This window comes from Alosa sapidissima, chromosome 9, assembly GCF_018492685.1.
Source record: "Alosa sapidissima isolate fAloSap1 chromosome 9, fAloSap1.pri, whole genome shotgun sequence".
In the NCBI taxonomy this organism is placed as follows: domain Eukaryota; kingdom Metazoa; phylum Chordata; class Actinopteri; order Clupeiformes; family Clupeidae; genus Alosa; species Alosa sapidissima.
In genome coordinates, this window is record NC_055965.1 from 8,756,630 (window position 1) to 8,776,629 (window position 20,000).

General features: G+C 43.2%; 1 protein-coding gene across 1 annotated transcript in view; it reads right to left on the reverse strand.

The window, feature by feature from the left end:
• The window catches only part of LOC121717933 (voltage-dependent T-type calcium channel subunit alpha-1I-like), a 108,842-nt gene that overhangs the window by 78,967 nt on the left and 9,875 nt on the right, over nt 1-20,000 (reverse strand). The window contains 2 exon segments of the mRNA XM_042102645.1: nt 3,883-4,042; nt 12,745-12,842. Of these exon segments, the coding sequence (XP_041958579.1) occupies nt 3,883-4,042; nt 12,745-12,842 (258 nt within the window).

Consider the following 20,000-nt stretch of genomic DNA (forward strand, 5'->3'; position numbering starts at 1 on the left):
TCATTCTTATTCCTACTAGAAATCGGACAGATAGAGGTCAGCTTTGTGAGAAGTGAGGAGCTGACTTGATGCCTACAGATAGAGGTCAGCTTTGTGAGAAGTGAGGAGCTGACTTGATGCCTACAGATAGAGGTCAGCTTTGTGAGAAGTGAGGAGCTGACTTGATGCCTACAATGTGTCATGAGAGCCTGCTGCCATCTTAAATCCTATGGCTGTCATCTGCACAGTAGGCCATTAAAATACTATAAGAACGATTTGCATACCCAGCGTCAATTTCAATTATTGAAGGCAATGCCTTTCATTATTTGATCACTAATGAGTTTTTAATGAATAATACACAGTTTGACGCAGGTGTGCATTTGTCAACAGGTGAGTTTTAATTCATGAATATTAATACCTCAAACACACGTTCCAGCTGCATGGTGAGAGAGATGCATTAAAAGTTGCGGTTACACTCTGAGAAGTCACGAGGAATCTAATCTGGCGCTGGCTGGAGTTTTGCCCAGAAGAACAACAGTGGACAAGTGTGCACATTTTCGTAGAGTTGACCATGTTTGGGGATGATGTGTGATTGTGTCATAGATGTGCAGGTGAGTCAGAGGCTTAGTAAACTTACAAAAAAGCTATCCAATGGCATTCAAACAGTGTGTGTGTGTGTGTGTGTGTGTGTGTGTGTGTGTGTGTGTGTGAGAGTAGTGTAAGTCTTACAGCGAGTGAACCACACAGACAGTCCCGTCAGATCACCCTCAAGCACTGCTGCATTTGATACAAACACCAGACACATTGAGCATCACACACGAGAGAGAGAGAGAGAGAGAGAGAGAGAGAGAGAGAGAGAGAGAGAGAGAGAGAGAGAGAGAGAGAGAGAGAGAGAGAGAGACCCAGCACAACCTTTACCAAACACTAAGCCATGAGTTAGGCATAATTCGATCTTGATCTTCCTGAAAACCTTCCCACTACTGTGATCAAACCACCACACAACTATAGAGCAAACTGCAGAGCAAAGGGACATGCATCAAAACAAAGAGGAACAAGGAGAACAATCACATAGATTCTCAAAGCACAGGTGCTTATTCAACAACACATACACTCATAACAAATCATATCATCAAAATAAATCATCAAAACAATAAGAAAGACTGATCGTGACCGTCACTGAGAAGCCCCTGTGTGTGTGTGTGTGTGTGTTGTGTGTGTGTGTTCGTCAGAGGAGCATACATATCAGGGAGCATCTTTTCATCTGGCCGTCCTGTGATGAGCCTCACAGGCGAGGAGGAGGACCAGCGAGATGCCAGCGGCCATTTTATCTGAGTATTACGCCTCAACCCCGTCATCCTCCAGGCCTCAAATAGCAGGAGCAAATGAACATGTCAGACTGCCGACTCAAATAACGTATTCAGTCATACAAATGAAGACTGCTTGATGTTAATATTTCTTAAATTGGCTCTATCAAATCAAAACAATTCAAACCCCTTATATGTAATTTCTTTGCCTGTTCTCACCTTGAATTTCCCCTTGGGGATCAAGTATGTATGTATGTATGTGTGTGTGTGTGTGTGTGTGTGTGTGTGTGTGTGTGTGTGTGTGTGTGTGTGTGTGTGTGTGTGTGTGTGTGTGTGTGTGTGTGTGTGTGTATGTATGTATGTATGTAAGTAAGTATGTATGTATGTATGTATCTATCTATCTATCTATCTATCAAGCACGGTGCCCATGTTATGAGTTAATAACAATCAAGTATCCACATGTACAGAATCAATACAAATATGTAGAATGGCACATACACATATACGAAAATGCACGCACATACGCACACACCACACATACACACACACACACACGCAAGCACGTTCACAGGGTGCCTGTGGATATGACTAGACCTGAGCAAAAGTGACATGCAATGCCATTGCCACAGTAATAGTTGGGAAGTTGCTCGACTTGAATATTAATGCAAGCTAAGGAAATATAACAGAGAGAGAGAGAGAGAGAGAGAGAGAGAGAGAGAGAGAGAGAGAGCGCAACAGAGCATGAAAAAAGCAAAAGGCTCAAGCACACAGCATACAGGATTTTAATTAAGCCAATGAATTGACAGGGAACAAAGCAATAACATTTACACTGTTCAAATCAGTGCCCATAATGAGCCTTTATGAACACACTAGGACGAGATGGAGAGGCTGTGTGTGTGTGTGTGTGTGTGTGTGTGTGTGTGTGTGTGTGTGTGTGTGTGTGTGTGTGTGTGTGGAGATGGGGAGTAGAACTAGAGGGTTTGTGTGTGTGTGTGTGTGTGTGTGTGTGTGTGTGTGTGTGGAGATGGGGAGTAGAACTAGAGGGTTTGTTTGTGTGTGTGTGTGTGTGTGTGTGTGTGTGTGTGTGTGTGTGTGTTAGGGCTGTCACTTTACCTTCGAAAAATCGATTGCACAATCGATTGGACCAACCAACACAAGTTTCGAAAACTAAAATAGGGAATCGATTTTAACCAAATATGTACACTTTATTTTAAACTAATTAAACAAATAAAAAAGATAGTGGTAACAAAGCCCACAAACAAGCAGAAAGAGAAAATAAAGAATTCCGAAAGTGCAGTAGGCATTGCGAAAGCTAAAAACAAAATTCCCACCAATTTAACGCACCGGAAACAGCTGTTTCAATCGGCTGCTGTGCTGCTGGTGTTTTACCAAAAAATGGAGGACAACGCGATCAACGTGCGACATGAGAGAGACGAGTGATAAGCCATAATAACTTGAGGAGTTCGATATGAAAGCACTTCAGGTTTTGGTAAAATTAAACTATGGAGAAGGACAAAGCGGTATGCAAACTGTGTAGTCGTGAGTTCCTACGTAGGCGAAATTTGTTTGACATTTTTAATCATAAACAGCCACGTTGAAGCCTGCAGTAATGTTTTTCACTGATGTTATGGCAGTCCACTCTGCTTATTGTTTTTCGAAAATGTGGCACTCCTGGTTGTAATTGCGCACGAAACTAAACGCTAATATAAATCATCTTCAAGCACACTCTTTACGTTCGTCCTAATTCCTGTTAGTTGTCCGTGGATTGGCCTATATTTGGCTTTGAAAATGCAAACGTCTTTAGACATAGAAAATCGATTTTACAATCGATTCAATGAACACTTATGTCTCAAAAATCGAACGGGATTTTTTTCACAAAAGTGACAGCCCTAGTGTGTGTGTGTGTGTGTGTGTGTGTGTGTGTGTGTGTGTGTGTGTGTGTGTGTGTGTGTGTGTGTGTGTGTGTGTGTGTGTGTGTGGAGATGAGGGACCCGGAGCTGATAGAGAGCTAAAATGGACAGAGAGGCCTTTCCACTCCACAGGAAGTGTGTGGACAACACCAACCTTGACCACATATACTGACCTACTCACTCATTTCTCTGACACCTTTATCCAAAGCAAGTTAAATGTCAAGGGTCAGTCACAACAGAGCAACCCCCACTATTCAAAAGACAAAAGCAGATAGGACAGAGTCTGGACTGTGTTCTTGGCTCAAATAGACATTTGCATTCACTATGAATGTATAGTGTGTATGCACCGTGTACATATATTTGAAGTAGACACTTAAGACTTATGTTCTGGCTACCACATCTGCTCTCTCCTAATGCACTCAACCAGCAGAGAGGAACCCGTGGGGAAAAGGAATGTGTTGAAGCTGCCTTAGCTACAGGTCTGAGACCTGTGGGTCAGCAGCCTATACTTAGGTGAAACGGGGGGTGAGTGTGGTGGGTGTGCGAGGGTCTGATCTCGGGTCAGTACTTACAGGGTGAAGTACTCCTCGGGGTAGCAGCGGGGTGTGAGTGTGTGTGTGTGTGTGTGTGTGTGTGTGTGTGTGTGTGTGTGTGTGTGTGTGTGTGTCTGATCTCGGGTCAGTACTCACAGGGTGAAGTTCTCCGCGGGGTAGCAGCGATTGCGCAGCAGCCCGGCCCAGAGCTGCACGCCGATGATGCCGAAGATGAAGAAGACGAAGAAGCAGAGCAGCAGCACGTTCCCCAGCATGGGCAGAGTGTCCAGCAGCAGGTTGACCAGGATACGCATGCCTGCACACACACACACACACACACACACACACACACACACACACACACACACACACACACGCACACACGCACACACGCACACACGCACGCACATAGACACACACACACACACTCACACAGACAGACACACACACACCCAGACGCACAGACACAACACACACACGCACACACGCACGCACACACATACACATACAGACACACACATACACACCCACACATATGCACACACACGCACCCACCCACACACAAACACACAGACAGAGAGAGAAAGAGATAAATGCACAGACACACTGTACAGACTGAAAAAAGAGTAGCTGAAGACCAACTGAATCCTCTTCTTCATTTGTATTAAGTGCTGAAGGCATTAGTGTCAATGCATTAGGCTGTGTGTGTCATAAAGAAGCTCCCAATGGGTTGGACATTTAGCCTGTTTCCTCACATAGAAGAGTGACATCGAAAAACTTAGAAAGAAGTAACAAATCTACAAGTGCAACTCTTATCCAGCCATGATTAATTCATGTGCACCATAGACAGAACACAAAACACTGCAAGAAACAGTGATAGTGATGTGTGTGTGTGTGTGAGTGTGTGTGTGTGTGTGTGTGTGTGTGTGTGGGGGGGGCACTTCTGGACGTCTTTGAGAATCTTGCGGCTCCCGTTAATCAGAAGCTAAGTGGCACGGGCGCTCAGGTGGACCTCTGATCTCCCACTAATGGCCTAATGATAGATAATCTCTCTCATATGAGAGTGGGCCAGCGTGGCGTTGGGCCCAGCGTGACCTTGGGGCCTCCAAACAAAGACAGCAGGGGCCACAGTGGTCAAGCCCACGGAGAGAGAGAGAGAGAGAGAGAGAGAGAGAGAGAGAGAAGGAGAGAGAGAGGACTGTCCATGAGTGAAACTTTTTTATTTGTTAGATTTCTTGGTGGCTGTATGGGGGCAAAGGCACTGCATACAGTACACTAACTTCTAAAATGTTCTTATAAAGAGATGAGAGAGAGGGAGAGAGATAGAGAAAGATAGAGATTGAGAAGGAGAAAGAACAAAAGAAAGAAAAGAAAGTGTTTGTGAGACACTAACTTCTAAAATGTTCTTATAAAGAGATGAGAGAGATCGATAGAGAGAGAGAGAAAGAACAAAAGAAAGAAAAGAAAGTGTTTGTGAGAAGCCATAAACCCAAGCTGTCCCTGAGGGGAGAGTGTGTGTGAGAGTGAGCGTTTGGCTGAAGTGGGGAGAGTGTGTGTGAGGGCGATTGTTTGACTGAGGCGGGTGGAGCTGCACAGACGCCCTAAGAGAGAGAGAGAGAGAGAGAGAGAGAGAGAGAGAGAGAGAGAGAGAGAGAGAGAGCGTGTGTATGTGGTGGTTGTGGTAGTGGGGGGGGGGGGGGTATAGGCTTTCAAACAGCCTTTCAACGCCCAAAGATATGCTGTGTAAACACTGCAATTTATAATCAGCAGTGAAGCACTATTAAATTATATTAAACACTGCAATTAATTGTTTAGTTATGTTAACCACTACATTTAATGAAAATGAATCAATGGACTATATGCCACGGAAGACTCTTCAGCCAGTCCATACATTTCCAATGGGGCTTCAGTATAATGGCCTCTTCTCAGACACTGAATATCTTCTTAATGCCCACCAGGGCAACTCTTTATTCAACTTTGACACACACATACTGTATATCCTTCAGAGCATCCTCCTTAGTGTGCTCATTAGGTGCAGGACCCAACCGGTTCTGTGTAAACAATAGCCACTCCAACACATGTGATGGTCCATTGGAAATGGATGAGCTGGCTGAAGAGCTTTCCAGGAAGAGACTGACATATAGGTAATTAAACCTGTATGAAAAGCATCATCATGCAAATTTAGATTCTGATATGGGGGATGGTATGAGAAGCTTATTTGTCACAGCTATAAAATATATTAGAATGAATAATTTAATTGAATGAATAATGAATAATTTAATGATTTGCTTGTTTGCATGGATGTTTGTGTCTTTGTTTGCTAGAACATTACAAACAGAGAAATGAAGGACAAATAGAGAAATAAAGAGTTACAGAATGGGAAAGAGGGAAAAACACAATAGCTGGAGAGACTCACATGCACAGACATATAGAAGATATGGAGAGAGAGAGAGGGGGAAATGGAGAGTGGGTGAGGGGGGAATGGAGAGTGGGTGAGGGGGGAAATAGAGAGAGAGAGGGGGAAATAGAGAGAGAGAGAGGGGGAAAATAGAGAGGTGAGGGGGAAATAGAGAGTGGGTGAGGGGGGAAATAGAGAGTGGGTGAGGGGGGAAATAGAGAGTGGGTGAGGGGGGAATGGAGAGTGGGTGAGGGGGGAATGGAGAGTGGGTGAGGGGGGAAATAGAGAGTGGGTGAGGGGGGAAATAGAGAGAGAGAGAGGGGGAAATAGAGAGAGAGAGGGGGAAATAGAGAGTGGGTGAGGGGGAAAATAGAGAGGTGAGGGGGAAATAGAGAGGTGAGGGGGAAATAGAGAGTGGGTGAGGGGGGAAATAGAGAGGTGAGGGGGAAATAGAGAGGTGAGGTGAGGGGGGAAATAGAGAGTGGGTGAGTGGGGAATGGAGAGTGGGTGAGGGGGGAATGGAGAGTGGGTGAGGGGGAAATGGGGATGGGTGAGGGGGAAATAGAGAGAGAGAGGGGGAAATAGAGAGTGGGTGAGGGGAAAATAGAGAGTGGGTGAGGGGGAAATGGGGATGGGTGAGGGGGAAATGGGGATGGGTGAGGGGGAAATAGAGAGTGGGTGAGGGGGAAATAGAGTGGGTGAGGGGGAAATAGAGAGTGGGTGAGGGGGAAATGGGGATGGGTGAGGGGGAAATGGGGATGGGTGAGGGGGAAATGGAGATGGGATCTGTGAGAGGTTCTCCGGGAGAACGAGAGGGAGACAGACATAAAGAACAAGCCAGCCAGACAGACAGAATATGAGATAGAGAGAGAGAGAGAGAGAGAGAGAGAGAGAGAGAGAGAGAGAGAGAGAGGAGAGAGAGATGAGGAGAGAGAGAGAGAGAGGAGGAGAGAGACATGGGAAAAGTGTGTTTGCCTTTTCTCTCTCCCAGCTGAATGATTGAGAGAGGGAATGAGTGAGAGAGGGAGGGGGGAGAGAGGGAATGAGGGAATGAGGGAAAGAGGGAGGGGGGGATGGGAAGGCAGGCTCCTCAAGGCTGCTGTCTTCTGAAACAGAGTTTAATAAAAGAGCCGATTGCCTCTTTTATAAGCGTCTAAATAAGGAGCCGAATTAAATCTGCAGCGCTGCCAAGGAAGTCGTGTACCATTAACCATTTATGGGGCTGAAGCCAGACTCCGGCTTTGCTCTCTCCACAGAAAGGGAACAGAAATGTGTTTTGTCCCTAGTGTTTACACCTGCACTCCTCTATTATATGTACTTATTTATTTCCTTGTCTTACAATATTCCCAAAGATAACTCTCAGACATGTCATCTGATATGCTTGACTGCATCATTTCCTATTTCATACGCATATCGTAATCCCACTAATATTAATTGCTTTTACATGGGGTCTCTGCAGGGCCTGTGATCCCCTCTTACAGAAGGGGGGAGTGTGGGGGCGGGGGGGTGAGGTGTATAATTGAATCCCCACATCAAACATTTCAATTAAAAGAGTGATAAGACTGAGTAAGTAAGTAAGTACGCTGGCTGCAGAATGTGGGAACTGTCTCCCAAAGTGGTGCCCAAAGACTGTTAGCGTGGAGCAAGACAGCGTTGCATCCTTGGATTGATCGTGGAAAAGCACACGTCACGACAAGGGCATCTGGTCATTTAGGTTACTGTCCTCACAACAACCACAATAAAACATTGTCAAACTTGTTCATAACATTCATACTTGATCTTACACACTGGCTCATGATATCCATGATTGTTCGTCTACACAACCGTTTGTGATGTTTACACTTGTTTGATCATATTCATACTGTACTTCATATTTGTACTGTTTACCCACACTAGACCATCATATCCATACTTCTTCTGCATTAACTCATGACACTCGCCCGATTATGCGTATATGTAACTCTTTTGCACGGTCTGTGCAAGGCTGTGTCCCAAACCACCTACTTCAAATACTATAAGTATATAGTGCAGATATTTGGACAATACTAATCATCAAACAGTGGGCACTACGGACGGAAGCGCTCGGTGCACACTAGCAGTGTACTGACGGAGGTATGTGGTTTGAGACACAGCCCTAATACCCCCCCATCCCCCCCATCTGTGGCGGTGTAGGCGATGCATGTGTTGGTATACATCACACATACTGCATGCATATGGTTACTTGTTGTGAGTTCTGTCGGATCTCCCTGGGTGATACACCAGTGTGTTTACTCGCACTGGCTGGAGGTTTGTGGGTGGCCGGAGGCAAAATGACCAGTCATAGCATATGCCTCGCTCATTAACTGCCCACTGGAAAAAGGGAGTATCTCGTAGCATAAGAGAGATGCACAGTGCCTGTAGATTTTCAGCCTGGAGAGTAACACTAACAAATCATAAAGATTATTTCAGATGTTACAGTCTTTCCGTAGAGCAGAGGGGTATTCCAGAAAGCAGGTTTACTGGCTTAACTGGGTATGTTAACACAGAGTTAGCGGTAAACCTGGGATTTCAGTTCCAGAACGCTCAAATATGATCAGGCTATGTAAGTAACTATGGTAACATAGGCTCTGAACTGAACTGGGTATGTACAGTAAACCCAGAGTAAACGGTAAACCTGGGATTTCAGTTCCAGAAAGCTCAAAAATGATCAGGCTATGTAAGTAACTATGGTAACATAGGCTCTGAACTTAACCTGGTAGGGGGTAGGTTTTGTTCAGGTTATGTTCAATTATGTTCGGTTATTTCAGTGCATGTTCAAACAGGCCGCTATTTTTACACTTGTCACACAATGGCGTTTCATTTTGACGAAGGTCCGATTGACAAAGAAGCACAAAATCATGTAATATTCATCCGTGCAATTCACCGTGAGAGGGCGATAAGACCACGACATCACATGATAGCCTATCCATTCTTTTCCAAACGAGTTTTTCAAGAGCGCTAGAGTTTTTCAGCTGAATCCTAAATATAGGCTACTTGAAAAGCAGCATGGTGGATTAGAATAGAATAAAATAAATCTATGTAGGCTAGCTAGCCTAGCCTACACCATAGTGGACATTTGTGTTTGGCTCACCAGACAGATGGACAAACAACATCTCAGACACATTGAAGATATAATTAAAACAAGTACAGTACAAAAAAGGGGAAACATAGCCTATAGAAAATTGATAAATAAGTTTAAATATAGCTGTACAGCTCAGCCGGGTATGCATGTTGTCACTAAGTTTGGTTAAGAATGCTGATGGCATTTGGGATAAAATATTTTTTTAATAGGCTCATTAATGTGTAGTTTCACCAACTGGCAGGTCAGCATCACTTATTAAATTTTCCAAATGTGCACTGAAATGTGTCCAATAGGCTACCCATGCCTTCCGACAATCACCCTTCCGATGATGGAGCGCAAAAGTTTAACTTGGCCCACAGCTGCAGAACCCGTGTTAAAATAGAAAATTACATTTGGGATTCTCAAAGAATTCTATGGCCCACTCAATCTGTGACAAGGTAGGCTAGTTTAAGAAAGCATCATTCAAAGCTGTCAATACAATACGTGATGTCCAGTGAATTATTTAATTGTGCTTTTGACATTAAATAGGCTATCCTAAACGTACGCATTTACACGGTCAGTTAGGCTGTTCTCTGCCAAGCAAGGTCTCGGAGTATTGCTCTTTTTTTTGTTACAGTTCTCTCCTCGTAAGCCTCGACTACTCCGCCTCTGAAAAATACGGTGCTCTTCGTTTCGCCGGTTCCACTCATTGTTTCGACTCTCAATAGATGATGCCTTTATAAGTTCGCCGTGAACGCGCACAACTCTAGGTTATCTAACACAGGGTTGATTGAACTAACTGGTAACCGGTGTTTTGGAACCGACAGCTCGGGTTTAGTCGCCACAGGTTCAGACAACCCCAAGTTTTATCTCAGTGTCTGTTAAACCTCCTTTCTGGAATACCCCTCTGTGCACCACTCTAATGAATCATAACAACTTTTTGTATTTCCATACTCTTGGTTTGCCGAAGCAGTAAACACCCACATGCTGCTCCACTACTCCTGGTTATTATTATTATTATTATTATTATTATTATTATTATTATTATTATTCTGCTCCACTACTCCTGGTTATTATTATTATTATTATTATTATTATTATTATTATTATTATTATTCTGCTCCACTACTCCTGGTTATTATTATTATTATTATTATTATTATTATTATTATTATTATTATTATTATTATTATTCTGCTCCACTACTCCTGGTTATTATTATTATTATTATTATTATTATTATTATTATTATTATTCTGCTCCACTACTCCTGGTTATTATTATTATTATTATTATTATTATGCTGCTCCACTACTCCTGGTCGTGGTTATGGCTGTAGCTGGGGTAGACTGCTTTGTCCAGAGCATAGACTGTATAAATAAGGTCCAGCGCAACTTAGAAGACAGACTTCAAAATAAATATGTTCGGAGTTGTATTATACACTAAGGTACAGTTACACTGCATCAAGGGCTATGCTGGCCTGTGAGTGTCGCTAAGCACAGGTCACATTTCATCTCTTATTGATTCCACCCCCCCCCCCCCCCCCCCCCCCCCCCCCCGCCCCAAAACACTAATCTAAGTGGCAGACCCCAGGAAACCATCTCTTATCCATCTCTCCCTCTGGTTGTGTCCCTTCTTTATCTCACTCCTCTTTTGATCTCTCACTCCTCTTTCCCTTCCTCCCCACTTGTCTTCAGCACCGGCCATTACCACCCCTCGCACGCGGAGGAAGAAAGGGAGGAGGAGAAGTCGATCTGAAGGGAGAGAAAAACATCTCGCTTCGGTCTCCTCTGTCTGTCCGGGAGCGAGGGATAAGCTCGGATCCATCATCTGAGGCGGGGGGATCTCGTGGACATCAGGTGCCGGCGCTGTTTGGCTTGCTGCTTTGATGTCTGCGACAGACGGCGAGAGGGTTTGTTCGTTTTTTCTCCTCTCGCTCTTGAGCTGAGTCTCAAAACGCGGAGCAGGAGTCTTACCGGAAGTGGATATGAGAGAGAGAGAGAGAGAGAGAGAGAGAGAGAGAGAGAGAGAGAGAGAGAGAGAGAGAGAGAGAGAGAGAGAGAGAGAGAGAGAGGAGAGTTTCCCCCCCTGTACTCCTGCCTCAAATCCAGCCATGAGAGACTCTGGGGATCACCGCTAATCCTCAAAACAAAGCCTGGAGTGTGGCTGCGTGTGTGTGTGTGTGTGTGTGTGTGTGTTTATGTTTGTGTGTGTGTGTGTGTGTGTGTGTGTGTGTTTATGTTTGTGTTTGTGTGTGTGTGTGTGTGTTTATGTTTGTGTGTGTGTGTGTGTGTGTGTGTGTGTGTGTTTATGTTTGTGTTTGTGTGTGTGTGTGTGTGTGTGTGTTTATGTTTGTGTTTGTGTTTGTGTGTGTGTGTGTGTGTGTGTTGTCTGTTTATGCTCTCATCTTGATTGTTTCTTTTTGTTTCTTTTTCCTTCCCCTCTCTCTCTCTCTCTCTCTCTCTCTCTCTCTCGCTCTCTCTCGCTCTCTCTTCCTCTCCTCCTCACTTCTTCTCATTTGCTTAATCAAATTCAAATGACAAATGTAGCACTGCCAAATCATGGATTATGCAACAGCCATCTGAAAAGAAAACTCAAGTGCGATGCAACAAAAACAACTAAAGTTTTAGAAATTAGAAATAAAGGCAAATGCCAGAAAATTATTACAATACAGTATCTATTCAACCACCTTCATCAAGAAAAGGGGTCTATTTAGTGAAATTCAGATGCAGCCTCATTTAACCTATCGGCAGATTTTCCTTTTCTATGCATTACACTGTCTTCTCCAAAGCACGTGATCGCCTCAAGGGTAATCATATCACAGAGAGAGAGTGAGACAGAGAGAGAGAGAAAGGTAGAGAGCCTCAGGTCTCATGCCCTGGGCGTTACTCATGGTATATTATAATGCTAAATATGTCTATTAGGCTATAATGCTATGCACGGTTGATTGGCTTATGATGGTTTTAACAGAAATAGATTTTCAATACCGATCTCTCATATTATGAGGTCAGTAGTGGTGGACTGAGATAACATTTACATTCCGCTTTGACTGAAGACTAATGGGCTTTCAGAAATAAATATATTATTATGAAAGGGGGGATGTGGCGTAAGTCGTAGCGTCTTGACCACATGTGGGTCCAAGTGTCTCTGGGGACCCAGGTACAATTCCAGCCCATGATTATTTCCCAATCCAACCCCAATCTCTTTCTCTCTTATGTCCTCCCAGTGACTTTCAACTACGCTATTTGCATAAAGCAAAAAGCCATTAGAAAATATACTACAAAAATCCATATTTAAAAAAAAAAGCAAAAAAAAAAAGTGTAGAAGTGAAAAAATAACAAATACTCATCCAGTCTTTACAGAAAGCATTAGCATGTGTGTGTTTCTGTTGTGCGAATGTGGCTCTATATCTTCTTAACAATTCTGAGAAACAGCATGGCTTATGAAGCAGACAATGGTGGCGGAGACCTCCTAAATATGTTTTCTCAGAGGAAAAAGGACAGAAAAGTGGAAATGACTCACGACAGCAATCGAGACTTACTTGGCACCCGATTGATGGCTTTGAGGGGTCTCAGCACTCGCACGGTTCTGATTGCTGTAAGATTGATGTTTTGCAGGTCCAACGAGTACTCCACAACCCTGGAAAACGAAAGACAGCGGGAGAGATAAAGGGAGTGGAGGTTAGAGAAAAAAAAAATGATTTCTTTGGCGTAACAATATTTCCTTTCTAATGAATAGCTCATAAATGGTGTTCCCCAAGGCCCAATGCTGGGGACACACACTATTTAAATCAATATCAAAAGAATAAATCAAGTTAGATTGCTGAGTTACAATGTGAAAATCATCAGGGTAATCAGATCTACCAAAAATTCTACTCTGGCAGAGGTTTCCTTGGGCAGTTTCAAATGAAAGCATGTTCATCTCATCATTAACTATTAAATGACCATCAAATATTCATTCAAAAACATGCATCAAATAAATTCCATGGAGTATTGAACAAAGGACCATATAGGATATCATAATACATGAATGTATACCATTAAAAATTGAAATTCCACATTCTGCAGAATGCAGCAAAAGCAGGAAGAATGTTCTTATAGTCTTGTTTATTACACAGTGTCAGTGAACACAGCATGTAAGTCCATGATACAACACAAGGGATCGGGAGCTGAGAGGTCAGCCACAGGAAAGGAGGGATGATTCACAGTGGAGAGAGAAGAGAGGGAGAAAAAGAACATCAGATACTGTTGATAGACAGAGAGAGGAAGAATAAAGAAAGAGACATTCCAAATTTTCCAATTTTATTTTGCCATGTATTGGCCTGACTTTGCACTATTATATTGACTGTCTATGCACAATTTCAACCCAATTTTGCTGCTCTTATTTCTTCATTGTATGTGCCTTCTTATTTACTAATTTATTGTTTACGTGAATGTTATGTTTGTCTGTGGACTTAATTGGTAAAATATGTCTCGTCTTCACCGTGGGATAGCGAGAAACGTAATTTCGATCTCTTTGTATGTCTGGGCATGTGAAGAAATTGACAATAAAGCAGACTTTGACTTTGACTTTGACTTTGAAATGTGTGTAAAAGCAGTCACTGCAACAGCAATATAACTCAATATTGCAATGTACAACAGCAATATAATATGCTTCAAGACACCTTGTGACAGTTTAAGGTAGCCTATTGGATAGAACATGCTCAAAGATGGCATGTTACAGTAATCTTCAGGCCTGGGGGGAATCAAAACAACGCTCATGTCGCCGCCTCCCTTCTACTGTAGCATGTGTGCGCTCCCCATCAGCAGCCCTCTCTTTCATCCAGACTGTCAGACCCCTTCATCTTTATTCATCCCTCTCTTTTGATTGGGGAATATGTAACACACACACACACACACAGAAATGCACACACACCCGTGCGCACACACACACACGCGTGCACACACACACACACACGCACTCGCACACTCGCGCGCACACACACACACGGTTAGTACAAACATGGAGGGGGAAAACAACAAACCAATCCACCCTGATAGAAGTAATACACTGACGTGACGTCCTGAAATAAGTTGTCTTTGGACCAGCAGCCATTATCCATTAGTGTCAATTTACTGCATCAGGTGGAACATGGAGGATTTCCAAATCCACTGTCAATTGTGGAGCATAACTGTGGTGTTTCATTGTGATTGAGTGGACATTGCTGGACGCGCATAGCTCACTCATTGTGTGCTTATATGTTTGTGTGTGTGTGTGTGTGTGTGTGTGTGTTTATCAATGATAATCCATAACATGCTTAGCATTTAGTTACCACTAAAAAAGGGCCTGGCTTGTTTTTGCTGGTGATCAAATACTTATTGTGGTCCATTCACCAACCACAGAAAACCCCACCCCCACACTCCTCTCTGCCTTCCTCCCTCTCTCTCTCTCCCTCTCTTTCCCTCTCCCTCTCTCTCTCTTTTTCTCTCATTTATATAATGGGATTCAGGTGCTGAGGCAACAGACCTTGAGTCTCTGCTTCTAAACTGGGACACTTCCAAAGACAGCCATCATAAATATTTGAGTATTTGAGGATCTGTACAGACCATCCAGAAGGAGGTCGAAGTGTGAACGGAACACTGAAGAAAATGATGATTTTCTCTCGTCTCCTCAGCACTGGTTCTTCTGTGGCCAATATAGTATTTATTGAGAACTCTGTGAGAACATTACTTGAAGGAAAAACAAACAACGCTAAATAAAAGAGAGAATTAAAGTTTTATAAGTGTACTCTTGAGTGTAGACATTATGTTCCAATTTACCCAACTTCTGACCCAGTAGGTTTACCTCCTCTGAGCGCATTTCATCCCTGGGTGAACCCAAGCCGCACGGCAAGCAAGTACTCCACCTCTCAGATGGAAAATGAAATAGCAAAATGTTAAGGGGGAGACCAAATGAGAGATACAAAAGCTGTCACTGCAGATAAGGCTGAGGAGAGCAAAATGTAGAATTGTTTCACCAGTCTGTGTGTGTGTGTGTGTGTGATAGAGAGAGAGAGAAATTGTGTGTAAGCGTGTGTGTGTGTCCATGTGTGTGTGTGTGAGAGAGAGAGAGAGAGAGAGAGAGAGAGAGAGAGAGAGTGTGTGTATCGAGTTCCATTAGCATCTCATCTCCCTACACTAGCACTGTAGCGCTCTCGGTGGAAATGTAATCTCACGGAGGGACTGAGCTCGAAGAGTGATTCTACCCACTGAGAACACCTGGGGCTCTCTCTCTCTCTCTCTCTCTCTCTCTCTCTCTCTCTCTCTCTCTCTCTCTCTCTCTCTCTCTCTCTCTCTCTCTCTCTCGGCGTGAAACAAAAGGTAAATCAGAAGCGGTCGGCTAAAATCATTCAAACGCGGAAACGAGGAAATACTGTGATGCCTCCATGGAGCAAAGAGACAGAAGGCAACCGGAGGATTTTTTTTTTGTTTTGTTTTAAGACACACTTAGTAGTATTGGTTGTAGCAGTACAGTAATAGAACCTCTGGAGTACGCAATAGCACATCTATGTTAATACCAGGTGTAATACGGTATAGGTAACAGCAGTGACAGCTATAATAGTAATAAACCTGTTGTATGTTTTAGGCCTACTACACTCTTATAACGAATGTGTTTAAAACAACACAACTTGCATTGTTTTTAACACATCTCTGTGTCCGGATAGGGACAAAACAGTTTGTGTTGTTTCCAACACATTGCTTTTGTTATACATTACACAGTATGTGTTGAATATAACACAACTTGCATTGTTTTTAACACATCTCTGTGTCCGGATAGGGACAAAACAGTTTGTGTTGTTTCCAACACATTGCCGTAGGTCTATTACAAGCAGTGCTTTCCAGTAGCGGTCATTTTGCCTCTTACTTTGTTGCTCAACAGAAGTCCAGAGTCAAATGTGTCCCTAGACTGTGTGTGTCCAGCCAGACTGAGAGCTCAGAGAGTGTAGAGTGGCCTCAGCGCTGCGGAACGTGGGAGACCACACAGGCAGACCGCCCAGACAACACAGACCTGCCGCCCAGCACGCTCACTGGCATCCTCTCCACACACACACACACACACACACACACACGTGCACACACACACACACACACATCCAAATGTCACATTTCTTTATTAAATCACTCTTTTCTGTTTCTCTCTTTCTCTCTCTCTTTATTTCTCTCTGTCTATTTCTCTCTTGTGACTGCTGCTCTTGCCCTGAGTGTTCAGAGGATTAATAATTTACGACAATCGATGAAAGGGATATTTCTTGGCCACTTGGGAAGAGTAGTTTACAGACACACAAGCACAAGCACAATCACACACACAAACAAACAAACAAACAAACATACACACAAACACATGCACAGACAGATAGAGACACAGACATAAAAGAATCAACAAAACATTTAGTAAGCACATACATGTAATAAATACATTCTGAAAGCACAATCACATATTCACATGGATAAAAAACATTGTCTTAAACATCCTCGATCACCTACACACACACACACACACACACACACACACGCACACACACACAAAAACACACACTAACAAACTGGAACAGATATGTGAGCGGTTTTGTATTCCCATGTTGCCCTGTGAGCTCCATGTTGTGAATTCCTCTAGTGTCTGTCAGGTCCCCAGCCTCAGGCAGGCCTGGCCATGTGCATGCATATGGGCACTTGTGTGTGTGTGTGTGTGTGTGTGTGTGTGTGTGTGTGTGTGTGTGTGTGTGTGTGTGTGTGTGTGTGTGTGTATGTGTGTGTGTGAGAGTGAGTGAGTGAGTGAGTTGTGGTCCTGATAGTATCCGGACAGAAATGTTGAAATTCAGCCCACCCATTCTACAAATGGCTCTCCTCAAGTTATTTAATCTTGTTTTTCAAGCTGGTTGTTTCCCTGATGTCTGGAACAGGGGGCTTATATCCCCAATACATAAGAGTGGAGACAAATCAGACCCTAATAACTACAGAGGCATCTGTGTGAGCAGTAACCTGGGGAAGGTATTCTGCTGTATCCTCAATGCCCGTTTACAGGCCTTCCTTATTGAACACAATGTCTTGAGTAAAAATCAAATTGGCTTCTTACCAAATTGCTGCACTACAGATCATATTTACACCCTCCATACCCTGATAAACCAAAATGTTCACTAAAAAAGTAAGGGGAAAATATTTGCTGTTTTATTGATTTTAAAAAAGCTTTCGATTCAATCTGGTATGAAGGATTGTATTTCAAAATCCTACAAAGTGGTATAGGGGGTAAAATGTATAACATCATCAAATCAATTTATTTTGGGCAATAAGTGTGGCGTAAAAATTGGCAACAAAAGAACTGAATACTTCACTCAAGGGCGTGGGGTGAGACAGGGTTGCAGCTTGAGTCCAACCTTGTTCAATATCTATATAAATGAGTTAGCGGTGTTATTGGAACAATCTGCAACACCTGGGCTCACCCTGTTGGACACGGAAGTCAAATCCCTGCTCTTTGCGGATGACCTGGTGCTGCTGTCGGCCACTGAACAGGGCCTACAGCAGCACCTGGACCTGCTAGAGCAGTACTGTCAGAACTGGGCCCTGACAGTCAATTTGGATAAATCTAAAGTTATGATCTTCCAGAAGCATCCCAGACCTCAGTGAACCAGACACCTCTTTACTCTAGGTAACACCGCCCTAGAGAATGTTACTTCTTATAACTACCTTGGCTTAAAAATAATTTAAAAAAAAAACAATAGAAGCCCTGCATGCTGAATTCTGTAGAAATTTGTTACATATCCAAAGAAAAGTACCCACAAATGCTAGCAGGGCAGAATTAGGCCACTATTCCACTATTGATTAATATCCAAAAACAATCACTAAAATTCTGGATTCATCTAAAATTAAGCCCTCAAAATTCACTACATTCTAAAGCACTTAAATCCCAAGAGCTCAGCCCTAAGCCCAGTCCCCTATGTCAGTTGGTCTCGGATTTAACTAACCCAATAACCCCTAACCCACAAATTGTCCAGACCAGCACTGCTTCCCAACCACCAATCAGAATCAACCAAATTAACCAGAACAACAAGAATTCTTATTTGGAACACTGGAAGAAAGAAACAAAATTACAACACAAACTGGAATGTTACATTGGCATACGAAAAGACTATCAATTGGCAGAGTATCTCCACACTGTCAGAGATACGAAGCAGAGACAGATCCTCACCAAGTACAGGCTGAGTGACCACAGTCTAGCCATAGAGAAAGGCAGGCACAAGAAGTCATGGCTGCCCAAAGAGCAAAGGACATGTGGTCACTGTATGACAGGGGAGGTAGAGTCAGAGGTGCACTTTCTGCTATACTGTGACAAATATCGGTCCCAAAGAGACAAATATTTCACCATTTTGAACAACATCATTCCCGACTTCACAAAACTGGAGGAACAGAAAAAACTTGCTGTAGTTTTGGGTGAGGACACCAGCACATGCATACTGGCAGCCAGTTATGTGTCCTCACTCCATAACCTGAGAGAAGGCATTACTTAAGATAATCACCCCACTACCTCCACCCTTCAACACAACACTGCTCCCCAGCCCCAGTCTGTTACACCATGTCTCCTGTTTGTTTTGTTTTGTCTTGTCCTGTCTTGGTTTTCCTATGCACGTGTACAGACAATGGTCTTGTATGGTTGTGAAGTGCTGTGTGTGTGTGTGTGTGTGTGTGTGTGTGTGTGTGTGTGTGTGTGTGTGTGTGTGTGTGTGTGTGACGAAGTGTAACAATGTTTGTAATGCTTGTACATGTTTATATCATTTTGTATTTGTATTTTCTTTAATTTTTATTATTCCTGTGAACGCTTTGGCAATGCATCATATGGTTTGTCGTGCCAATAAAGCATATTTGAATTTGAAAAAAAAAAAAAAAAATTTTGAATTTGAGTGAGTAAGTGAGTGAGTGAGTGAGTGAGAGAAAGAGAGACTATATATATATATATAGTGTGTGTGTGTGTGTGTGTGTGTGTGTGTGTGTGTGTGTGTGTGTGTGTGTGTGTGTACTGCATGTATTATGCATTAACCTACATGAAAGGAAAGCAGCATGCGTCTGTGCAAACATAATGCATGGCACACAGAAGCATCATCGTAAAGCTCCTCATGGTGATCTCCATCTCCCACATAAGCCCCTCTTCAACACCCAAACCACCACTGGACCATCAGTCCAGTACTAAAGGGACGTAAGGGGCCATACACTGGTATTATGAGTAAGCAACTGTCCAGAAAACAGTGCCTCTTCGCCCCTACTCTGAAACAGATTTAATAATGTAGAATTCAATGCTAGAGGGTGATCTGCAAGGCTGAACAGGGAGTAGTGGAGCACTTCATGCATATTCTATCAAGGTATCGGGACTGCAGACGATGTATCTCGGAGATCTATTGATCGGAGGATATGACATTTTATATTGGTGTAAAAAAGTGAATTTCACAAAAAATGCAGTTACTGCACTTTAGCTTTGTAGGGCAGAGCTGTCCACGACATGCTGCTGTGCCTGTGTAGGTCAACATTTTCTCTCTAACATATTGAGTATCTAATGTATCTGCGCTCTCGTTATGATGTCTAAATGTGTGTGTGTGTGTGTGTGTGTGTAAAGGGCGTGGGCTCCCCATATGTTGTGTGTGCCAGAAGCACTTTTGTTTTTTTCACAATTACTTTTTTGAGCAGTACAAATTCGCTGGATGGAAAGTTCTGGAGCGCGTTTGAAGTGCCATCGCATCGTATCTCTGAACGAGCAGCAGCTGCGCAGGTTTGTGTCGCTCGTCGCACACTTGTC